Source organism: Pristis pectinata, chromosome 17 (assembly GCF_009764475.1).
Source record: "Pristis pectinata isolate sPriPec2 chromosome 17, sPriPec2.1.pri, whole genome shotgun sequence".
In the NCBI taxonomy this organism is placed as follows: domain Eukaryota; kingdom Metazoa; phylum Chordata; class Chondrichthyes; order Rhinopristiformes; family Pristidae; genus Pristis; species Pristis pectinata.
In genome coordinates this window covers 27,368,858-27,390,333 of record NC_067421.1, presented here as the reverse complement: position 1 = coordinate 27,390,333, position 21,476 = coordinate 27,368,858, and the positions used below count along the sequence as shown (strand labels likewise).

At 40.4% G+C, this 21,476-nt stretch overlaps 1 protein-coding gene across 5 annotated transcripts in view; it reads right to left on the bottom strand.

The window, feature by feature from the left end:
- emid1 (EMI domain containing 1) overlaps positions 1 to 21,476 on the bottom strand; it is a 271,924-nt gene that overhangs the window by 57,011 nt on the left and 193,437 nt on the right. For 2 of the 5 annotated variants that reach the window (XM_052032526.1, XM_052032525.1), the window contains exon 7: positions 3,150 to 3,194. The exons of the other annotated variants lie outside the window; for them this stretch is intronic. In XM_052032526.1, the coding sequence (XP_051888486.1) occupies positions 3,150 to 3,194 (45 nt within the window). The remainder of the gene's footprint in view (positions 1 to 3,149; positions 3,195 to 21,476) is intronic. 5 annotated transcript variants of the gene reach the window in all.

Below are 21,476 nucleotides of genomic sequence, written 5' to 3'. Positions count from 1 at the left end.
GCACGATCCAGCCTCCATTCATGCAATCTGTAAACTGACCACTCTAAAATGAGCTCTTTCAATGAAGGAAATCTGTGTTTAATTGGATAATGGCTCTATTGGCGGTGGAGTGATTATTACTCCTTGCCACGCACAGTGCTGCTGAGGGAAGAATTTTGAAAAGGCGGTTTCCTGCTGAGGATCAGTTTACAGAAATTAGTGGAATATTGCCTAAAGAAAACCATTCTAAAAGATTGAGACTGAAGTATTTATAGCTGACAAATGCTAACTTGGCCAAAGAATTGATGAGTATTAAAGGAGACCATTCAGCCTACTAGCTTATACTGGCTCTTCACGAGAGAAATCCATAAATAATCTCACTAACACAAGCTGAGCTATCCATACAATATAACAGTCAATCTCTTCTGGAGAAGCACATTGTGGGGAGAAAATAATAAACAATGAATAAATACCCCTGAAATCAAAAATTTAATGAGTTTTGTTGCAGCCACAGGTTTCAAGGAGCCATTAATTTTATGTCTGTAATTTATAAGACATTTGCTAAAAATTTACGAACTTGGCAGTGACCGAACACAATTTAAAAGGGTTCAAGTCCAAGAAACCAAGCCAGAACCATCACATGACCAGCAATAGTAATCAATTTAAAAGATGAAAAGTATCCATTGAACCTTCTTTTCGATGGTATAAACCAAATACTCGAAGGAGGAAGGCAAAATTCTTCTGGGCAAACTCCCTACCATGCTCGACGGTGTATTATTTAGTACTGCATGCTAAATTATATAAATGTTATTTATATATTAAGGTAGTACCTGGAATAAATATTTTTATTGAAGTATTTGCATCATGTCCTGTACAACCTGAATGCTTATACAATATAATCCACAAATATTCCCAAGGAAGTCAAGATACTGGGAGAAAATGTTTTCTTTAATGTGATTTACCTGTGACATTTTGTAATACCTTTGGTATTTGCAATATTACTGCAATCTAACTAAACTGGTTTGCTAGCACAGTATATTGACAAAATACTCAGAGAACTGCAATCCCAGTGAATACTTAGGCTGGCTCTGATGAAAGATCATCAACTTGAAACATCAAATCTGTTTCTCTCTCACTGAGGCTACCTGACCTGCTGAGTATTTCCAGTATTTACTGTATTTATTTCAGATTTCCAGTGTCTGCAGTTTTCTTTCCAATTGCTTAATTACATCCTGTCATTCAAATTATCAATTCAAATTTTATTTTCCAGCTGACTCTTGAACTGTGTGCTGAAGCCTGCCCTTGCGGAAAACTTGAACAGATCTCTTGTTTTCTCTGTTTCATTCCAATATGGCCAAATCTCTTCCAAACTGGGTCAACGTACTGAAAATGTCAAAACATTTTGCTCAGGCAACTATGAGACAAGAAAAGTAACAAAATAACAACAACAAGTTTTAAATTATTTGGAGAAGGAATTATTGTCATCAGAGGTGAAGCATTATAACCAATGCCAATGCACAAACTACTGCAGAGCAACAGGATATTGGTTTGTGTCTACAGTTCTATGCAGTTCACTAAAAAATCATCCTTGGTTGGCAATGCTAAATGTGCAACACAGTAGCAGTCAGACATTGAAGTCAATGAAACCAAATGTTGGAAGCTGACTAAAATAGACAGCAGCTACGATACGGAGCATTTAGCCTCCCAACCAAGAACAAATATCTTCCTCGTGGTCTCTTGACTGTGCTGTGAATAGGTGGTGGAGCAAAGGTTAGGTGGTCTACACAGCATAGCTGGAGGAGGAATCATGTTGGAACACTCTTTTCAGTGATCGACATTGAAGTAATATTGCTTGAATTCTCCTTATTGGGATATAGCACACAAAATATACAGTCAAAATACAAATTGAAGAGTAAGTGAGCAGATAACTCCATGCAGTGCAAACTTTTATGGTCATCCCAGTGATTTTTTTTGATAACTATAAGTCATACCCATGCACCCCTTCTCTTACTGTTTGTGTACTTATCCTATAATATTCCAGATTCTAATTTGAGGAACCATTTTCCTCTCAACACCACAATCTATGTTATCAAGTGTGTAAAATAGTGCTCTATTTTAAACCAACTGAAACATTTCATTGATAATCAATTTCCCTCATCTTAGCTTCGTCATTGTTAATTTTGGTAAAAAATGAATGGCAAGTCTCAAAACACAGTATACAATTTAATATGTAAAGTGCAAGTTCAGAACATAGCACAGGAACAGGCCTTTTGGCCAACAGTGTCTGTGCCATACGTGATGCTGAATTAAATTTAATTTAATCATACAATATAAATAACACATTTAGGCACCACATCAATTATAAGTCCTAAGGAACCCCAACTCTCCCAAGCATACGGCCTGCTGCAAGTAGGACTTATTTTCCCCCTGAGCTCTTTTTCTCTGCCACTCCACCAAAAGCAAAACCCTTCATGCATGAACCTAGGTTCTGACTGTATGAGACACCAAAGGCAAGCATGATCCAGTCCTAAAGCAGCTCACCATACACTTTCCTGTAGGGCTCAATGAACAGCGAGTAGAAAGCAGGAGCCTTGCCTAATTATTTTTCTTCTCAAGTTCACAATCATAGCAATTCATGGGAGATAATCCTTCCAGATATCTCATAAGAAAACAGTTAACAATTGTATAAAAGGTAAAAGCAAATTTTACAAACATAAACAAGATTGAAAATACAATTCACATGCTGTAAGACACGATGCAATGTGCTGGGACGAAGCCGTCCCCATTATTCTAGGTCCAATTCAAAAAGTGACTTGCCATTTCTCCATTTGGAGTTCTTGCTGAAATATTTAATATCCTTGCAGATCATTCTCCAAAAAAAGCTGCTAAAATTTGCTAAAGCTTGACTGACATGAAGAAATTCATTAAGCCAATTTCTAAACAAAGAAGATGGGAAGAAGATGGGAAGAAATCTAAATGGGGCAATGCCTATTACATGCCAGTGAACAACATGCTTTTCACATCTGGAGGGATTTATGGAAATTTGAATGGAACATACAAAATAAATGAAAAGTGAAACTAGATTAGCATACTAATACTACTTGTTTTTCTTAAATCCCCAGGCAGGAAATTTTAATATTTGTATTTTTTTCAAGTATGTATTTACATACCATCCTGGCCAGGAGATCCATCTTTTCCTCTTTCACCAGGAGGACCTGTGTAACATTTGAACTCAGTTTTATTATAGAAAATCACTTAGGCAAAAATAGAAAACTCACAATAAACTTTGAAAGCATTGCTGACCCTTTCAGCACAAGCAAATCAATTGTTCTGGACTACTTGATGAATCTCTGTTAATGAGGGAACGTTGATAAATTTGAAGGGTTGCTTTTAAAATAGACTGAAATGACCAAGCTGGTCACTATCTAGAATCAGAATCAAGTTTATTATCACTGACATATGTCATGAAATTTGTTGGTTTGTGGCAGCTGTACAGTGCAAGACATAAAAATCACTATAAGCCACAAAAATAAATAAATAAATAGGCAGTGCAAAAGAGCAATAATGAGGTACGTTCATGGACTGTTCAGAAATGTGATGACAGAATTTCTCATGAATTTTGTCCCATATAATTTTTAAGAATTAACATTTCCTCTCACCCATTCTTGGTGAACAGGAGCATAATTGAGATTTGTCAACAATTGAAGACGTGCATGCTGAAAAAATGAGGGAGAGGGAGAGGGGGAGAGATTCATGTCACACAGATGTACGTGTTCTTTGCATCCTGACTCTTCCTCTTCTTTCAATTGTTGTTTCAAACAAAGTTTATTGATTGATATGAAATCAAAGTATTTGGTTCTCAACAGCTTTCTAAAACATTATAATGCTTAAGTTTCTCTACGATTAACTACATACAATGGCTCTTGGCCTGGTACCGGCATTCGTGTACTCCAGCCTCTCACTGCATTGGATGCATTGGTAGTTCCAATGAACCACCCATCCCCACCCTGGCATTCTGTCAATCGTCACCCTGCAAAATGTTTTTCTTCTTGGCCCTTTCCTCGTTTCCTGCTACTTCATCAAAGGAAACGTTCTTTGTATGTGAAGTTCAGGTCTGACTCAGTAAGGCAGGAAAGACAAGCTCGATTCAGTCCGAAAGTATCATGAACTTAGAGCCTTGGTGAGTGATAACATTCGGCAGAATGAACGAAAGACTACTTTGAAGAGTGAATCAATGGCAGATTCATAATCACCTTATAATCAACTGATTCTAACTTTCCTTGCTCCAGGGAGTCAAAGTGACTGATAGAATGACTACTGAGCATTGAAGATTTAAGTCAATTGATGTAAATGTACTGGTGACCTACTCCCTGAGGAGATAGGACTTCTGTCCAAACTTATAACTTGTAAAATATTCCTCATATATAGAATTTGTGAATTAATTGTGACTAGTGATCAGCTGGTACTGAGTGATACTTGTAAACGTACTGCTCAAGTATTTCACTTTCTACTCAGATAATACTGAACTACAAAATAATTAACAGGTCAGGATTGGATTGGTAGGTGGGATAGAAAGGGTGTTGGCCCATATTCATTCAATAGAGTGGCCTTACATACCCAGTTTGTTTACAATCAGGTGCGAGGTCTGAAAAGCCAGCTCTTCATAAGCATGTGTACCACTAAAATACTCTGTGATAAAGGGACAAGGGATATGAAAACTGAATAAAATTGTGAGCTGGGCCTGGAAAAGGAAAATTGCCCTATAATGAAATTAAATGATACTTGCTCCAGTTGCAGAGTTATGCTGATGTGGATGTGTCTGTACTGCAGTGTGAGTTACTTGTGCCTGAACATGAATGGACACGTTAAATTAACACTTAAACCACTCCACTTACTTGTCTCAGATGTACAGACATAGAATGACAGAGAGGTACTGTGTGGAAACAGGTCCTTCAGCCCACTGAGTCCATACTGAACATCTGTTTTTACACTAATCCTATGCCAACCCATTTTATTCCCCTCACATTCCCATCAGCACCTCCCCAGATTCTACCTCTCACCTACACACTAGGGAAATTTATAATGGCCTATTAGCTTACCAATCTGTACATTTTTGGATTATGGAAAGAAACCACAGCACCTGGAGCATTTGCAAACTCAACACAGACAGCAGCAAGGGTCGGGATCAAACCTAGGTCAGTGGAGCTATGAGGCAGTAGCTCTACTAGCTGCACCAGAGTACAGGAAGTAATCTCCCCACCTGCTGCTACTACAAGGCTAAAATATATAATGCAACCATATAGAGCCATGTCTTTCCCGCAAGGGGCAGAATACTTGATCAGGATGGTTTAACCATGTCATTCTACTAAGAGTGCACACATCCCAAAAAGCTAATGCAGTCATCAGTCAGGAAAAGTTCCAGCCCGTTGCCACTGAAACAAATCTCAATTCTTCACGGAATGTTTTTGAATGATAAAAAGCAAATAATTGTCCCATCATGTTGCCCACATTTACACATATTAACTTTTGAAGTGAATTTTGATACATATATTTTCCAAGGACAAGTATTTTAGTTGAACCCATATCAATTTTTCTGCACACAGATCCAGTTAGCTGACTCTGTCACATGTGCACTGTACACTGAAGTGTTGTATTGTTGCCTTAAGTAGCCACTTTATTTTTGGGGAACATACTCAAATATTCTGTGTTTTTAATTAGGAGTCTATGCTAAATCATCCCATTGAATCGGTCAATTTGGTTAAAGACCAGCAATCTGTAGTAGCGGTTATCACAGCAGAAAAGATGCCTGAAAAGAGTTGGGAAGAGATACATCTGTCATGAAGTAGCATGGGACTGAATATGGCACCAAGGAGTTCCAGCAAAACTGGACACTCCAGTGGCTGGAGTCACACCAGACACAGAAAGAAGGGTGTGATTTTTCAGAAACCAATCATCACAACTGAAGGACATCACTGCAGGAACTTCTCCAGGATGCAGTCTCTGCCCTTCCTCTTTCAGAAAGGGGCTTGCTGGTAGTTTTACAGATTTCAGCTCCACTTGCAACTTTGCTGCTGGTGAAGCAGCCCATGTCAGTATAAGGGAGGACTGACAAGTAGCAGGTAAGGTTTGAATCACATAAGTGCCCACTAGTGTCTACCTCAAACCCAAGTATTTTCCCTGGATCTTTAATGGCATCTTCATTGTCAAAATACTCACTATCCACACCCAGGGAAGTGGCAGGTGGTTCCCATGGAGCCAAAGCCGGACTAGCCACATCAACAACCCAGCTACAATAATAATTCTGGGTACTATGTGACAGGTAGCTCAGAAGATCATGGCAGTTATTGAAGGATCTAAAAAGGCAGCCCGTGATCAATGAGACATTAGCAGTTTATGTCAGAGTTTTTAGTTTTCTCTTAATAATTCATCAATTCCTCATTTTTCTTGGTCATCTACTAATCCTCAGTTGAAGAATTATTCAAAATCTCCTGCAGTTTATGCCACCTTCATTATTGAGTCAGCAACTGTGATGCAGATTCCACAAAGTTGAAAACCTTTCCCTCAAATTTGTCCTCCATCTTTCACTGGAACTATTTGACTGAGCCAGCAAACTTCATTGAAAGACAGCACAGTAAGGAATCTGTTCAACCCAGGAGCAACATATCCACAGTGTTTGCCAGTCTCTGGACGTTAGATTGCACAAAACTCAAAATAGAACTAAATCTGAAATAAAAACAGAAATGATGGAGACATTCAATAGATCAGGCTGCATCTGTGGAAAGAGAAAAAGAGTTAATGTTTCAGGTCGAAGACCCTTTGTCAGAACTGGAAAAGGGAGAAAACAAGTTAGATTTAAATTGCAGAGAAGGTGGGGCAGGGATGGATAAGACAAAGGGAGTATCGCTGATATCATAAAACTAACTCGTTTCCTCATTCTCCTAGTTCTGATGAAGGTTGTCGAGCGACAGATGCTGCCTGAGCTACTGAGTTTTTCCATCTAATTTAAATTTACTATCTAAATTAATCTGCTGAAGATGTCCCAATGCATATCAAGGAAGTCAGGAGGCTAATCTTCAGTCCAATTAGTTGCTTCATCTTCGTCAGGTAAAAACACTCCCAACTACTTTTATATTAGAGTTTTCTATATCTGTAGAAATCTGAAGTCAACCACTGCTCTCATGTCAAGCAGAAGCATATGCGAATAAATCTTCCAGACTCGTGCGACACACAGATAGTTGACATTCTTACCACAGATGGACTCAATTTAATTTATGAACATTCCTCCTTAACGATCAAGGTAAAAACTCGTTCCTTCAACAAACACAAGTGCATTTGGATATTTGCCACAACACAGCAGCCGAAATAGTACAGCAATATTTCCATTAAATTATTAAATCCAATCTTTCAGCTGGAGTTATCTTTTAGCAGCACATTTTACTACTACTGCCGTTAAATTAAAAAAACAAACAAAGGAGTAATAAAACCCAGCTCAGCTTTGAAGAACATTTTTATTGGAAACAAAAGTCACAAGTTACAGTGTTTGCCAAGAAGCCACAAGAAAAAAAGTTAATCTGCTTGGAAGCATCCAAGAAGCAAAAGCCTGCCAAAGAATGCAATCCTAATCCCAACTGAGCCATCTTATTTTTATAAGGAAGTGTGCCACCAGCTCACATTTATTGCATGCACATGCTGTATGTAACTCCAGCTCATAACCTTGTCACTGAATTAATTCACAGCTAATCATACCAGATTGTTTTGTTGTTAAGCCCAAGTGTTTTTATTCCTATTATTAAAGTACAGAGAAAGGCACTGCTCAGAACTGAGCATTTGACATCTTTCAAACAAAATGAACGCTGGTAATCAGAAAGAACACTGGCATTTAGAGATAAAAGGATCTTGGCCTGGGCATTCATTCCTCCTTGGTAACATATGATAAGGTGACACTGTATGGGAGACTAATAACAATATTTATTGAAGTAATTCATGAAAGGGACTGGGTGCTCTCCTCCTGGTCCAAAGTTGTACATCTACATGTCTGTGTGACTTGCATGCAGAGGAGGTGCCAAAAGTATTTCTTTTTCCCAACATGCTAACTTTGAGTAATTTTAGGAATCTTGAGCACCAGCATAAACTAATCAGTGGTAATTCATAAGCAATGAACCCAGTCACGGTTGGAAGTCACTGTGCAGCCTGGGAGCACTGCTCGCAATAATGACAGCACAGGCATGATAGCAGGCACCTATTTCACTGATGGGGACCCAAGAATCCTACTGGAAAAGGTAAGGGCTGAAATAAACCACCAGCAAGAGGAAGTGTTCTGAGAGATAACTATCCCTGATGATCTGGTCCCAGTGCCGAAAGAGATGTAATGACCTCACTCACATTGCTAAGGTTAGTGTCAACACTGCACTCATAGTCTTATGAGGTTAATCAATTAACATAGACTTATAAAGTCATAGAGCCATATAGCATGGAAACAGCCCAACTCATCCGTGCTGACGTTACCTAACTGAGCTCATTCCATTTGCCTGCACTGGACCATATTCTCCTATCCTTTCCTATTCATGTAACTGTCCAAATGGCTTTTAAATGTTGTAACTGTACCCACCTCTACCACTTCCTCTGGCAGGTTGTTCCATATACTCACCACCTCCTGTGTGAAAAAGTTGCCCCTCAGGTTCCCACTAAAGGGATGAGAAAGATTAAGTCTGATGCCTTCAGTTAGCTTCACTTCATGCTGTGAACTTGCTCAACTTACCAGGTGCCATGAAGGAGACCGAGGAGGTAAGCGATTTTTTATAAGGCTGTGTTTGTGGGCCAGGGAGATCAGGAGTGTTCCATGACGAAGTCATTCCTTCCCCAGGAGTCATGATGACCATGACTGCTTGGAAACTTTGGATTTCCAGAGAATAGGTATTCCCAAGGAAGCAGGCATTAATATCTTCAATTCTCAATCAAGATTCACACATATGATCAACACATAAAAGTGCCAGCGCATCATGTTGATTATTCCTGGGACTCTCAAATATCTAGTAAAACAAGCAAGTAGCCTGAAGATCCATTGCCAGTGGAAGCTAAAAGCTAGGTGGAAATGTACAAGCAATTCAATGATCATTTGTTTAATGTGAGCAAATAAAAGTTTGTTCTTGTGATATCTCTTGTCAAACCTTACAGCTATGGGCAGAATAGAAACCAAGTGGTCATAATATATCAACTCTGTATCTAACAATATTGAAGTCATCTCCCAAATTTACTAATAAACCAACATTATAGAAAACCCCTACAATCCTGCTGGTTTTTCATATGTTTGAAGCATCTCTCCCTAACTCCAGTCGCTGCCAAACCTACAACATTTGTATCTCTGTGACTGTCCAATCTCGCCTTTCCTTCAGTCCATTATTGGAAGCTCTGTCTTCAGCCTTTCTGACCAAAAGCTCTGGAATTCCTACATCTCCGCATCCCTCTCCTTTGTAAACACCACCTGTCAGCTGCTTTAATGTCTCCACCACATCTGCATTGTCAACTATTACCTGATGACACTCCTGTGAAATGCCTTGAGTTCTTTTTTAAACCACAGGGAAGGTGCTATATGAATACAAGTTGCTGTTAGGCAAGTGGTTATTTCTGGCATGTAAGTTCATCAAATGATTTTCAAAACAGATCAATGAAAATGATGCATTTCTCACTTCATGATTACTTCAGTATGATTTAGCTTCAATATGATTTTGGCCTCAAAAGTCAAACATAAATAGAAACTGTTGGCTTGTTTGATCTCACAATGTAGTCTAAATATTTTTTCTTAAATTGAAAACAGTGCAAAATAAATTATGGAGATCTCAAGCTGGTGATTGATAGCCAAAAGATATCAAATGATGATGCTTCATTCATTGTTAAAAGGTTCACTGCTTGTTGTACAACTGCGAATTCTACAAAGCAAAATACAATTAAAGGCCCTTCCTGTGGACAAGATCTGTAATTTGCTTCGGGAAGACGAATGGATTCTGTATTTCCTGCCAAATTTCTGTGCTTGTTTATTGCACTTTATGTTTTGGTCCCTCAAGAAAAAATAGCTGCAAAGATCTATCTTTTTAAAAATAACTTCTCATTAAGTCACGGCAGGGCTATATTTAAGCAAAAGGTAAACAATATTTCTTGTTAAATACATGGTTAAAAAAACATTGGGCTGTGATTTATTGCAACTGCACTCCATTGAACAGTAGTATATCTTGCTGCAGCCAAGTTTCCTACCCTGGCTGTTTTGTCAGGAAAAGGTTCACAAGAGACACCAAAAGATGGGGCGAGGTGGTGGTGGGGGGGAGGGGGGGGGAAGAAGTTGCATTATCACTTGCATAGCAGCTCGTAGGGTAAAAGTCAGCCATGGATTGTTTTTAGGTCACTTTGGAGGGCAATAAACCACTTAAGGTTGTAAAATGGGAAATGAACAATTGAAAATGTAAGAAAAGGCAGTCTTGCTTTTAGATAACACTTTTTCCAACACTAGACCTCCAAAAGAGTGCTACAGCTGAAGAAGAATTTTCAAAGCTTAGTGTCACAGCGACTGAAAAGTTTAATTAAATACTGACCCTCATTTCCGTTCATCAAAGCTGTTTAAGTGCATGGGATATATTTATAAATATGGGAAAAGATTAAAGTTTGATTACAATCAGAAAGTGCTGATTTAAATGCAAAAGAATGAATATGATGTGGTCTCCAGTAAAATTCTGTTCACAGGGAACGTAGAAACTGATGGGCCTCAATCAGTTATCACTAATATTGTCACTTAGAACGTGAAGGAAACACTCTTGTTGGGAGAGCAACACAGAGAAAAGTACTTTCCTCAAATATAGAACCATATGTTTGCCCTGTGAAGCACTGAGGTGGTTAAATTTTAAATCCAATTTTTGGATTGAGGCATGGCTGGCAAGGCCAGCATTTCTTGCCCATCCCTAATTGCCCTTGAAGTGGGGGTGGTGGCCCACTTTCTTAAACCACTGCCTTGGGTTAAAGGCAGCAGCGCACCACCACCTTCTCAAGGACAATTAGGGCTGAGCAAAAAACGCTGGCTTTGCTAACCACACTCAGATCCCAAAAATAAATAAATATTGGATGCAGACCTTTCAAATGAAGTATTACACTGAAGCTCTCACTGCTGCTCCAGGAGGATACAAAAGTTCCTGCGGCACAACTCTGGAAGCGAGCACAGGAGCTATCTCTGGTGTCCTGGACAATATTTATCCTGCAATCCACATCACTGCAAACAAACTATCCTGTAGTTATCACATAGATGGGAGCTTCCTGTGCACTAACTCTCTTCTATGATTCTGATATTAAAACAGTGACCAGAACTTAAAAGTAATTCCTTAGCTATTAAGTGTTTTAGGAAATCTCTAGGCAATGAAAGTCAATGGATCTCCACTTCTCAAGGGACGCTTGCTGTTTAGATGTTTAGAACTCGTCCAATAGATTTGTTCTGGTGCTGAGCCCCGAAGTGGGAACAAAGATTCTGCGGGTGTTTTCCTGATCCTCAGCTGTAACTTCAATACAAATCATTGGGCCTCCCACAGGACTTACCGGCAAACTGGTGCAATTGGTGGAAAGCAGCTGTTTATAACACATGCTTTGAGGTTGCAAAGGTGTGTGGGAGAGGCTTCACAGAATGAAGCTCCAATCAGGGGTAAGAGGCAGGGGGTGTTTTTCTCATTTTGTGCTTCTGATTATGTAGCAATTGTGTCCAATAATTAGGTGGTTTGAATTGCACAGTTGGGCTATGGTACTGAGCAAAAATGTCCATCTCCTGGGGCTGCCTGTGTTCTTGTGCCATCCTCAATGCAATAACCACAGTTAAAGGGAATTATACCTGGCAAAATATGAAAGGGCCAGTTGTACATTGTGTTTTCTCCCTATTGTATTTATTTCTTGTACCTATGGAAAAATCAAAGGGTTATCTGAATCATTACTAACCCTTTGGGTTCAGATTCTGATAAAGCTCAAACATTTACACAGCTGCCTTAATTTTCATCACACTATTGTTACGTTGTCCATTCTCCCTTTATCTAGAAACATGTTACATGCATCCTAATAGGTGTCCATGTGAAGACCTTTGGCAATTCTGTGACCCTGTTTGCTTTCGATAAACTCCAGCTACAGGAGATAATTCTGGCAAAGAAATTGAATGAGACAGTCTAGGTTGAATGTGCACCTCTTCTGGCTGGTTCTGCTTGGAAATGACAGGACAGTGCTCGCTGGGGTGTAGTGTGGCTGGCTGGAGCAGCTCTTAACTGCAAAACATTATAAAATGGCAAATAGGTTTCAGTGACTGTCAACAGTGATGGAGCCCACCTGACCAGAACATGGACTTGGATGTTCCAAGAAGGATTACGTGGTTGTTTATCCAGTGTCTACCTATCTTTTAAATAGGGCACTGACTCTTTTCTCCACTACCCCATAAAAACCCATCCCCTCACCACCACACGTCCGCCCTCAACCTCTCGAGGTGGTGCAGCCACTTGATACTTTAGCCCAGAACCACAAGGCTTCTCCTGCACGCTTTGGTCAGAATTCACCAGCCCATGCAAAGGAGGCCTAGTCCTCAAACTCAGCTGGTTCTCTAGCCAGACCGTGCGCTCCGCTGGTTGGTTGCTTAGAACCTCTCTGAGAGAAAATCTACCCCATCGTTTTGGATGTAACTGGAATTAATTTCCGCACTTTTGACTGCTTCACTTGCTTCTTCTTAAAATCACGCCTGAGAATCTCACTAAACCACCTAACACAGCTAATCTCTAATCAAGAGAAACTGTGCTGAACTGAAAGTGAGTCTTATCCTCCAAGGTCAATTAGATGAAGTGTTAATTTTACGGGTGCCAATAAATAACTGGGGAGCACAATAGGGGTTTGCATGATTTCCATTCCTTACTCACCAGTGTGCTTAAAGAGAATGAAGAACAGAGACAGGATTACAACACTTTAACCTCGACTCTACTCTCCGCCCTCCTGTTGAGCATGGCTCCTTGCAGGGAAGGCAGGATCAGAGAATCACCCTTCATATGTTCTCTCTTTAAGCCTTGATGTGTGCCAGGACCTCATGGAGCACACAGGATTAGTACATTTGTTCCCAATCCGATCTGAGAGATGCCAAATATTTGCATAGTAAATTTTTAAGCAAACTCTTCATGTATTTTGTGTGAAAACACATGTAAGAATGAAACAATGCAACTGCGGGCAAATACTTTTCCGGAGGGATAGCTACAATGTTTGAACGGAAGGAAATATGATTCTATGTCCATCCCCATAATGGACCTCCAATGTGAAAATGGCATTTGAAGGAGGGAGAAATGGAAAGAAGTGGCATTCTGCCCAAGAAACACTGAGAGTAAATACTTCAGTGTAAGGATCAATTTACAGCCAGTGGGATCAAAATAACACTCTGACATAGAGAATGAGAACTTGCTTCTGCCTGCATGGTCTGGCCCATTCAGTGCCAAATCACTATTCCCTTCTCGTTTTCATTTGAAGTTTTGATGTTTGCAAAGACCTGTAGGGGAAGAAATAAAGCACACTAGGTGAAGAGTGGATAATTAATTTAAGGTGTACTTCACTTCTTAATCAATAGTTTAGCAACAATGGTATTTTCTGTTGACATGTTGACTGAATTTCAGGAAATGATTTTTAACTGCACACACTCCAGCCGGGCCAGACCTTTACATGGAGGATTGCAAAATGTGCACTCAATCCAAATGATCTCAGCAGCTTCCTTCCAGGTGGATCAAGTTAACTTTCCAAGATCGCTTGAGATAAATGTACAAGCTACGGACCAAAATGCAGTAATTGAAACCTCATCTTTTAAATTTAGTTTATTAGCAGAAGAAAAGTTTTGCAATTAATGCAGAACTTTGGGATGGAAAGATGTTGTTCTCATTCTGGAAATATACTGCCAGATGTTTGGTTGGGAGAATTCAGAGGGCTATTGGACCTACCCCTGCCTTCTCCCGCCACCACCATCCTGTACCATGTGTGCCTTTAAATTATACAATGCTTCATACTCACAGCTTCTTGGAATATTGCTACAATTTAGGTAATTTTTTTTGTTAAGTTATCTCTGAAGATTAGCAGCAATGCAATTTAATGTTGCAAACGTTATTCAAAGTCATTTGTCATGTCTCTGTAAGAGGCTGTAATTGTATACTCTTAATACCATCCATACATGAGCAATCCTTGAACTCTGTGCAAGGAATGTGGACACATGCGGGACAGAAGCATTTAGAAATAATGCTGGGTTGCTGCAAATAGGAAGTGCAATACTCCAGGGATGAGGGCAAGTGGGGACTTAAGTACACAAGAACAATAGGAAAGTCAAGGATGGCAAGCTGCCATTGAAAACCATCTTTCTGGAAGCCAAATTTTCACAGCTACCTTCTGAATGTTTCTAATGTTTTTGTGTCTTTGACTTTCACCACGACCCAGAAAGAATGCAAAAGAGATTTGTCTGTGTCTTTTATTGGTAATTGGATATTCCCTATATTATCAGTCAAAATATAGCCAGCCACCTATAGTAAATGGACCATGTGATGTGTTATCGAATTGATGCAAACAGAACACAGCAGATGTCACTCCTTTCACAAGAAGCTCAAAACTTAGAGAAAGTAAACAGTGAGAGCAGTGTCATGGACTTTTCCATAGATGGAACATATATTTTTTATCAAGTACCAACTCTCTTATCCTCGGGCAGTTTCATTGCATTGAGTTTGGATCAGCACTGTTCTCCTAATTGGCCAATATCAATCTACTTATAAATAGTGCAGACTCTGATGAATTATAATTACTAACAAATTTATTAACGTAAAATCCATTAGAATTGGTTTTCATCTATGCTTTCTTTTCTGAAATCTTCTGTTGAGATTTTGAGTGAGCACATGGTAGTTCTTGATACAACTCCCCTCATGCTATGGGCACATTGAATATTATTCAGGTAAATTCCACTCACTGGCTTTGTTAAGTGGCAGTGGAAGAACAAACCTTCTATTGAAGGGGCTGGGAAAGAAGGGTTTTGCATTTGAAGATGATTGTGTTTCATGCAAATTTTAGACATGAGAGCATGCACACTGCTGACAAGCTTTGCAGTGGAACAATCCATGCCTAATTTGCATTTGAGCCACTGTTAGATTTGGGAAGGTCTTTAAAAGATGAACTCATTTTCCCAATCTACCTTATTGTGGCCCTTGAACTTTATTTGTCTACCTGCACTGCACTCTCTCTGTAACTGTAACACTACATTCTGCATTCTGTTTTCTTTTATACTACATCAATATACTTATGTATGGAATGATTGGTCTGGTTGGGACACAAACAAAAGCTTTTCACTGTAACTTGATACATATGAGAGTAATAAACCAATTCAACTCAATTAAATTTGGCTGCCCAAAACAGGCACTAAACACCTTAAATACTTTGATTGGGGTTCATACTTGCTTAGTTTTGATGAATCCAGGAGGATCCTGGGCCACAGAATTCTTCAGTGCTGTCTTACCCTGCCAAGGATAGGTAAATTTTCCTATGTAAATAAATTGAGCTCTCCACTCCCTTCATAGCTGTCCATCCTGACTTCCCTCACGTCACCTTTTGGGGCACTGCTGGCCAGGCTAATGGCCTGATATTCATCAGCTTCACTGCCTCGACTCATCAAGCAGTGGAAGTGCAGCAATATGTTGCTAATGACACTGAAGGCTGTAAAGGCTGGAAAGCTATAATATGGTGGCCATTATGGAGACTTGGATGGCTCCGGGGCTGGAATGGTTGATTCAAGTGCCGGGTTTTAGGTGTTTCAGGAAGGACAGGGAGGGAGGCAAGAGAGGTGGGGGAGTGGCACTGTTGATCAGAGATAGTGTCACGACTGCGGAAAAGGTGGACGTTGTGGAGGGATTGTCTACGGAGTCTCTGTGTGTGGAGGTTAGGAACAGGAAGGGGTCGATAACGGTGCTGGGTGTTTTTTTATAGGCCACCCAATAGTGACAAGGTTATTGAGGAGCAGATAGGGAAGCAGATCCTGGAAAGGTGTGAGAATAACAGAGTTGTTGTGATGGGGGATTTTAATTTCCCAAACATCGATCGGCATCTCCAGACGGTGAGGGGTTTAGATGGGGTGGAGTTTGTTCGGTGCGTTCAGGAAGGGTTCTTGACACAGTATGTAGATAGACCTACAAGAGGAGAGGCTGTGCTTGATTTGATATTGGGAAATGAACCTGGTCAGGTGTCAGATCTCTCAGTGGGTGAACATTTTGGTGATAGTGATGATAATTCTCTCCTTTACGTTAGCACTAGAGAGGGATAGGAATAGACAGGCTAGAAAGGTGTTGACTTGAAGTAAAGGGAATTATGAGGCTCTCAGGCAGGAAATCGGAAGATTAAATTGGGAACAGATTTTCTCTGGGAAAAGTACGGAAGATATGTGGCAAATATTCAGGGCATATTTGTGTGGAGCTCTGAACAGACATGTTCCGATGAGTCGTGACAGGACACAGGAACCGTGGTGTACGAACGCTATAATAAATCTAGTCAAAAGGAAAAGAGAAGCATACAAAAGGTACAGAGAGCTAGGTAATGTTAGAGATCTGGAGGAGTACAAGGCTAAAAGGAAGGAACTTAAGAAAGAGATTAGGAGAGCCAGAAAGGGACATGAGAAGGCCTTGGCAGGCAGGATCAAGGAAAACCCCAAGGTGTTCTACAAGTATGTGAAGAGTAAGAGGATGAATTCAAAAGGATAGGGCCCATCATGTGCAGCAGTGGGATAGTGTGTATGGATCCGTAAGAAATAGCGGAGGTACTTAATGAATACTTTACGTCAGTATTCACCACAGAAAAAGATCTGGGGGATTGTAGTGGGGACTTGCAGTGGCCTGAAATGCTTGAGCATGTAGATATTAGGAAAGAGGAGGTGCTAGAACTTTTGGAAAGCATCAAGTTAGATAAGTCGCCGGGACCGGATGAGATGTACCCCAGGTTGCTGTGGGAGGCGAGGGAGGAGATTGAGGAACCTCTGACGATGATCTTTGTGTTGTCCATGGAGATGGGAGAGGTTCCGGAACATTGGAGGGTTGTGGATGTTGTTCCCTTATTCAAGAAGGGGAGTAGGGATAGCCCAGGAAATTATAGACCAGTGAGTCTTACCTCAATGGTTGGTAAGCTGATGGAGAAGATCCTGAGAGGCAGGATTTATGAACATTTGGAGAGGTATAATATGATTAGGAATAGTCAGCATGGCTTTGTTAAGGGCAGGTCCTGCCTTACAAGCCTGATTGAATTTTTTGAGGATGTGACTAAGCACATCGATGAAGGGAGAGCAGTAGATGTAGTGTATATGGATTTCAGCAAGGCATTTAATAAGGTACCCCATGCGAGGCTTATGGAGAAGGTGAGGAGACATGGGATCCAAGGGGACATTGCAGTGTGGATTCAGAACTGGCTGGCCCACAGGAGGCAAAGAGTGGTTGTTGAGGGGTCGTATTCTGAGTGGAGGTCGGTGACCAGTGGTGTACCTCAGGGATCTGTACTGGGACCCTTACTATTTGTGATTTTTATAAATGACCTGGATGAGGAAGTGGAGGGGTGGGTTAGTAAGTTTGCGGATGAAATGAAGGTTGAGGGTGTTGTGGATTGTTTGGAGGGCTGTCAGAGGTTACAGAGGGATATAGATAGGATGCAGAGTTGGGCTGAGAAGTGGCAGATGCAGTTCAACCCAGAGAAGTGTGAAGTGGTTCATTTTGGTAGGTCAAATATGTTGGCGGAATATAGTCTTAATGGTAGGACTCTTGGCAGCGTGGAGGATCAGAGGGATCTTGGGGTCCGAGTCCATAGGACGCTCAAAGAGGCTGTGCAGGTTGACTCTGTGGTTAAGAAGGCATATGGTGTATTGTCCTTCATCAATCGGGGAATTGAATTTAGGAGCCGTGAGTTATTGTTGCAGCTATATAGGTCCCTGGTCAGACCCCACTTGGAGTACTGTGCTCAGTTCTGGTCACCTCACCACAGGAAAGATGTGGAAGCCATAGAGAGGGTGCAGAGGAGATTTACAAGGATGTTGCCTGGGATGCGGAGCATGCCTTATGAAAGCAGGTTGAGGGAACTCGGCCTTTTCTCCTTGGAGAGCCAGAGGATGAGGGGGGACCTGATTGAGGTGTATAAGATGATGAGAGGTATTGATAGGGTAGATAGTCAGAGGCTTTTCCCCAGGGCTGAATTGGTGGCCACAAGAGGACATAGGTTTAAGGTGCTGGGGAGTAGATACAGAGAAGTCAGGGGTAAGTTTTTTCACTCAGAGAGTGGTGAGTGCATGGAATGGGCTGCCAGAAATGGTGGTGGAGACTGTTATGATAGGGTCTTTCAAGAGACTGTTAGATCGGTATATGGAGCTGAGTAAAATAGAGGGCTATGGGTAAGCCTAGTAATTTCTAGGGTAGGGACATGTTCGGCACAGCTTTGTGGGCCGAAGGGCCTGAATGGTGCTGTAATCGTTCTATGTTCTATGTTCTAAACTTTCCTTTTGTTGCGTGGCTTGCTCATAACCAATCACCTCATTAACACAAACGTTTGTAGGGCCTGATTAAGCAAGCACTAATCTTGAATGATGACTTCATAAATTACAGGAAAATCTCAGCTTCATAGTTTTCAAAACTGATTAAATGGTAAACAGTTGTGACAAAATTGTCTTATAATTATCTTATTCATCTCAATAAACTAGATATGTTGGTTAAATTTAAGAAAGATTTTTTACACTTCTTTCTAAACATCAGCAGAAAATAATTTCCCATGTATTTAAAGCGAACAGCAAGGTTCCTGACCGGGGATGAGGTTGAGACAATTTCCTGATTTTGATGACTGGGGTGACTGATAAATAATGATGAATGATAAATTCACATGTCCATAAAAGATCTGTTACAGATAAGGCTCATAGGCCACAGGTGCTTGATTAAGAGATATCAATGAGCCTTTTTTGAGATTTTACTGAAGAAAAACCTGTAAAATATCTTCTGTCAGCAGTAACATTGGAGTTTGTGCTTACACTGCAAAGATACAGCCAAAAAGAAAATTAGACCAAGAGTGTGGCAGCACTCTGCAACGACATGCTGGACTGCACTCATTCTAGCATTTGCAATTCCACTTAGCAGACCAAGTCCAGTTCCAATCCTTTACCTACACAGCTATTATATTTCATTTGATGGAATGAATACTTTAAGAATCACTGAGTGTTCTTTCAAAAAAACAAAATCACAAAAGCAAAATCTTCAAACTGCTCCCGTGTAACGTAAGGCAAGTTCCTGTTTACCTTCAGTGACTTGCTAATATTGTTTGACTATTAATAGGAATAATCCATTAATATATTTTATTGGATGCTCTTAAAAATCTTTGACGTGTGGATGGAGCTGTAGTTCACTCTTTACTGGGGAAACAGATCTTGAGGATAAAAAGACAAACAGCACAATCACTTGGAGCTTTAAAATTGATAGTCAAGATCTGAGTGCTTTGTGCGAGGCATAATATAGAACAATAAGTATTCATTCCATATATTCACATATTCTTCAGAATTGTGGCCTTCATTTGTGGTTGTTAGTCTTTTCTGTAAAATTGTTCACCTTCCTCCCACCACCCATCTTCCCTCACCTCCATGGAAAAGCAGCTGTTAGTTCACCCGTTCTCACACCAGTGCAGCTAGGATCAACAACTCAGTCGTTTTCCACGTTTAGAAAACTGTACTCCCAGCGTACATGAGTGACCCAATCTAATTCATTACTGTGCCATGTGAAAAATTTGAATTTTTGCTGATAGTTGAAACATTTCTGGAACTTCACCTAAACTCAGCCACAAAACAAGATGATTGTTCATGCCAATTGTGTTGATATATTTTCTTCCGGATAGTTGGGGTTTGTAGTGGGCCAGATCTTACAGGGCAACACCACTGACTTCTTACTGCGTCCTGATAGTGGGATTCACATGGAGTATGCAGTGCAGTACAAACCTGCTGCAACTCTCCAGTACTTTTACACTGGGGAATATGCTGGCTGACCCTGCGCCAGGTTCATCTTGGTGATGAGGAAGGGCTGTGAAGGAGTAGATAAGCATCAGGTAATTGAGATATTTATGAAATAACTGAGTTTAGATATATGTTTATAGTTTTTTAAGATACCCCTAAATATTACAGATTTTCTTCTTTCATTTTCAATTTTTAAATTCAATTGTTTCTGACATTCAAAATTTTTGTCAGGTTTGATGGACAGCAAGGTTGGGGGGTATGGATTAACTGGTTGTCAATTTTATTTTCCAGCAGTTTCATGAATGGCACTCTGCTCTCCCCATCTGATGGCATTGCATGAGACAAGGCCTTGGCTCTTTGCTAAATGTCCTCATTAAGGGCTGGGCAGGCTTGAATCTGCAAGTTGACAAAGGGATACTGGTGAAAGAGAAGCTTGCAGTTATGAGGCACAGTGGCGAATGCAGGTGGGCTGCTGCTGTAGCAAATTCTGGCCCATTAATTCTTTCAGAATATACAAGTGAACAGAAGCATTTGTAATAGCTTTTTTGCTCTTGCCTTTCCATGTGAAAAAGGTAGTATTGCTTTTCTCTTGTAATAGGCAAACTGCTTGACTAATCACCTTTCATTTTTGTTTCTAACTACATGAAAGCCTCAACAGAATCCAGTCGGGCATGGACAATGTGGCCACCTGCTCCACAAATGGATGGTGCTCAATGGGCTAAGGTCCAATTATGGGGTCCGAAACAATGGAAACATTATTCCAACCCATTATTCTGAACTTTTGTAGGCTGCGACTTGTTTCTCCACTTGACATGTCAGGATACCATTTACTGGATTGATAGACTGTGAATGAAGCTTTTCAAAACAAATGAAAGGGAGCCTACATAAAGTTATCCCTGGTACTCCAGTTTTTACCACAGCACCAAAGAAATTGATGCTGGTTTAAGATTATCTGCAAAACACTTCTGTGCACCATAACCCTGAAAGATGACTAACAAACAACACATGGCCTTTGTTAGTTTTCAGTCATTAAGTAGGGCTCACGCTTAACATCTTCAACTCACTTTTACTGGAAAACAACAGAAAATCTGGAGAATGGGATTGAATTTACAAACCCAAATGCAAGAGAATCTAAGTGCACTTCTAAAGGACCTTTTCAGAAAATTACAGCTTTGCAGACGCACCATCGAAAACATCTTATCTGGATGCATCATAACTTGGTATGGCAACTGCTCTGCCCAAGACTGCAAGAAATTGCAGAGAGTTGTGAACACAGCCTAGTCTATCACAGAAACCAGCCTACCCTTCATTGACTCTTGTCTACTGCCTCAGGAAAGCAGCCAACATAATAAGTGACCCCTCCAACCCCAGTCATGCTCTCTTCTCCCCCCTTCCATTAGGCAGAAGGTACAAAAGCTTGAGAACACATACCACCAGGCTCAAGGACAGCTTCTATCCCACTGTTATAAGACTCTTG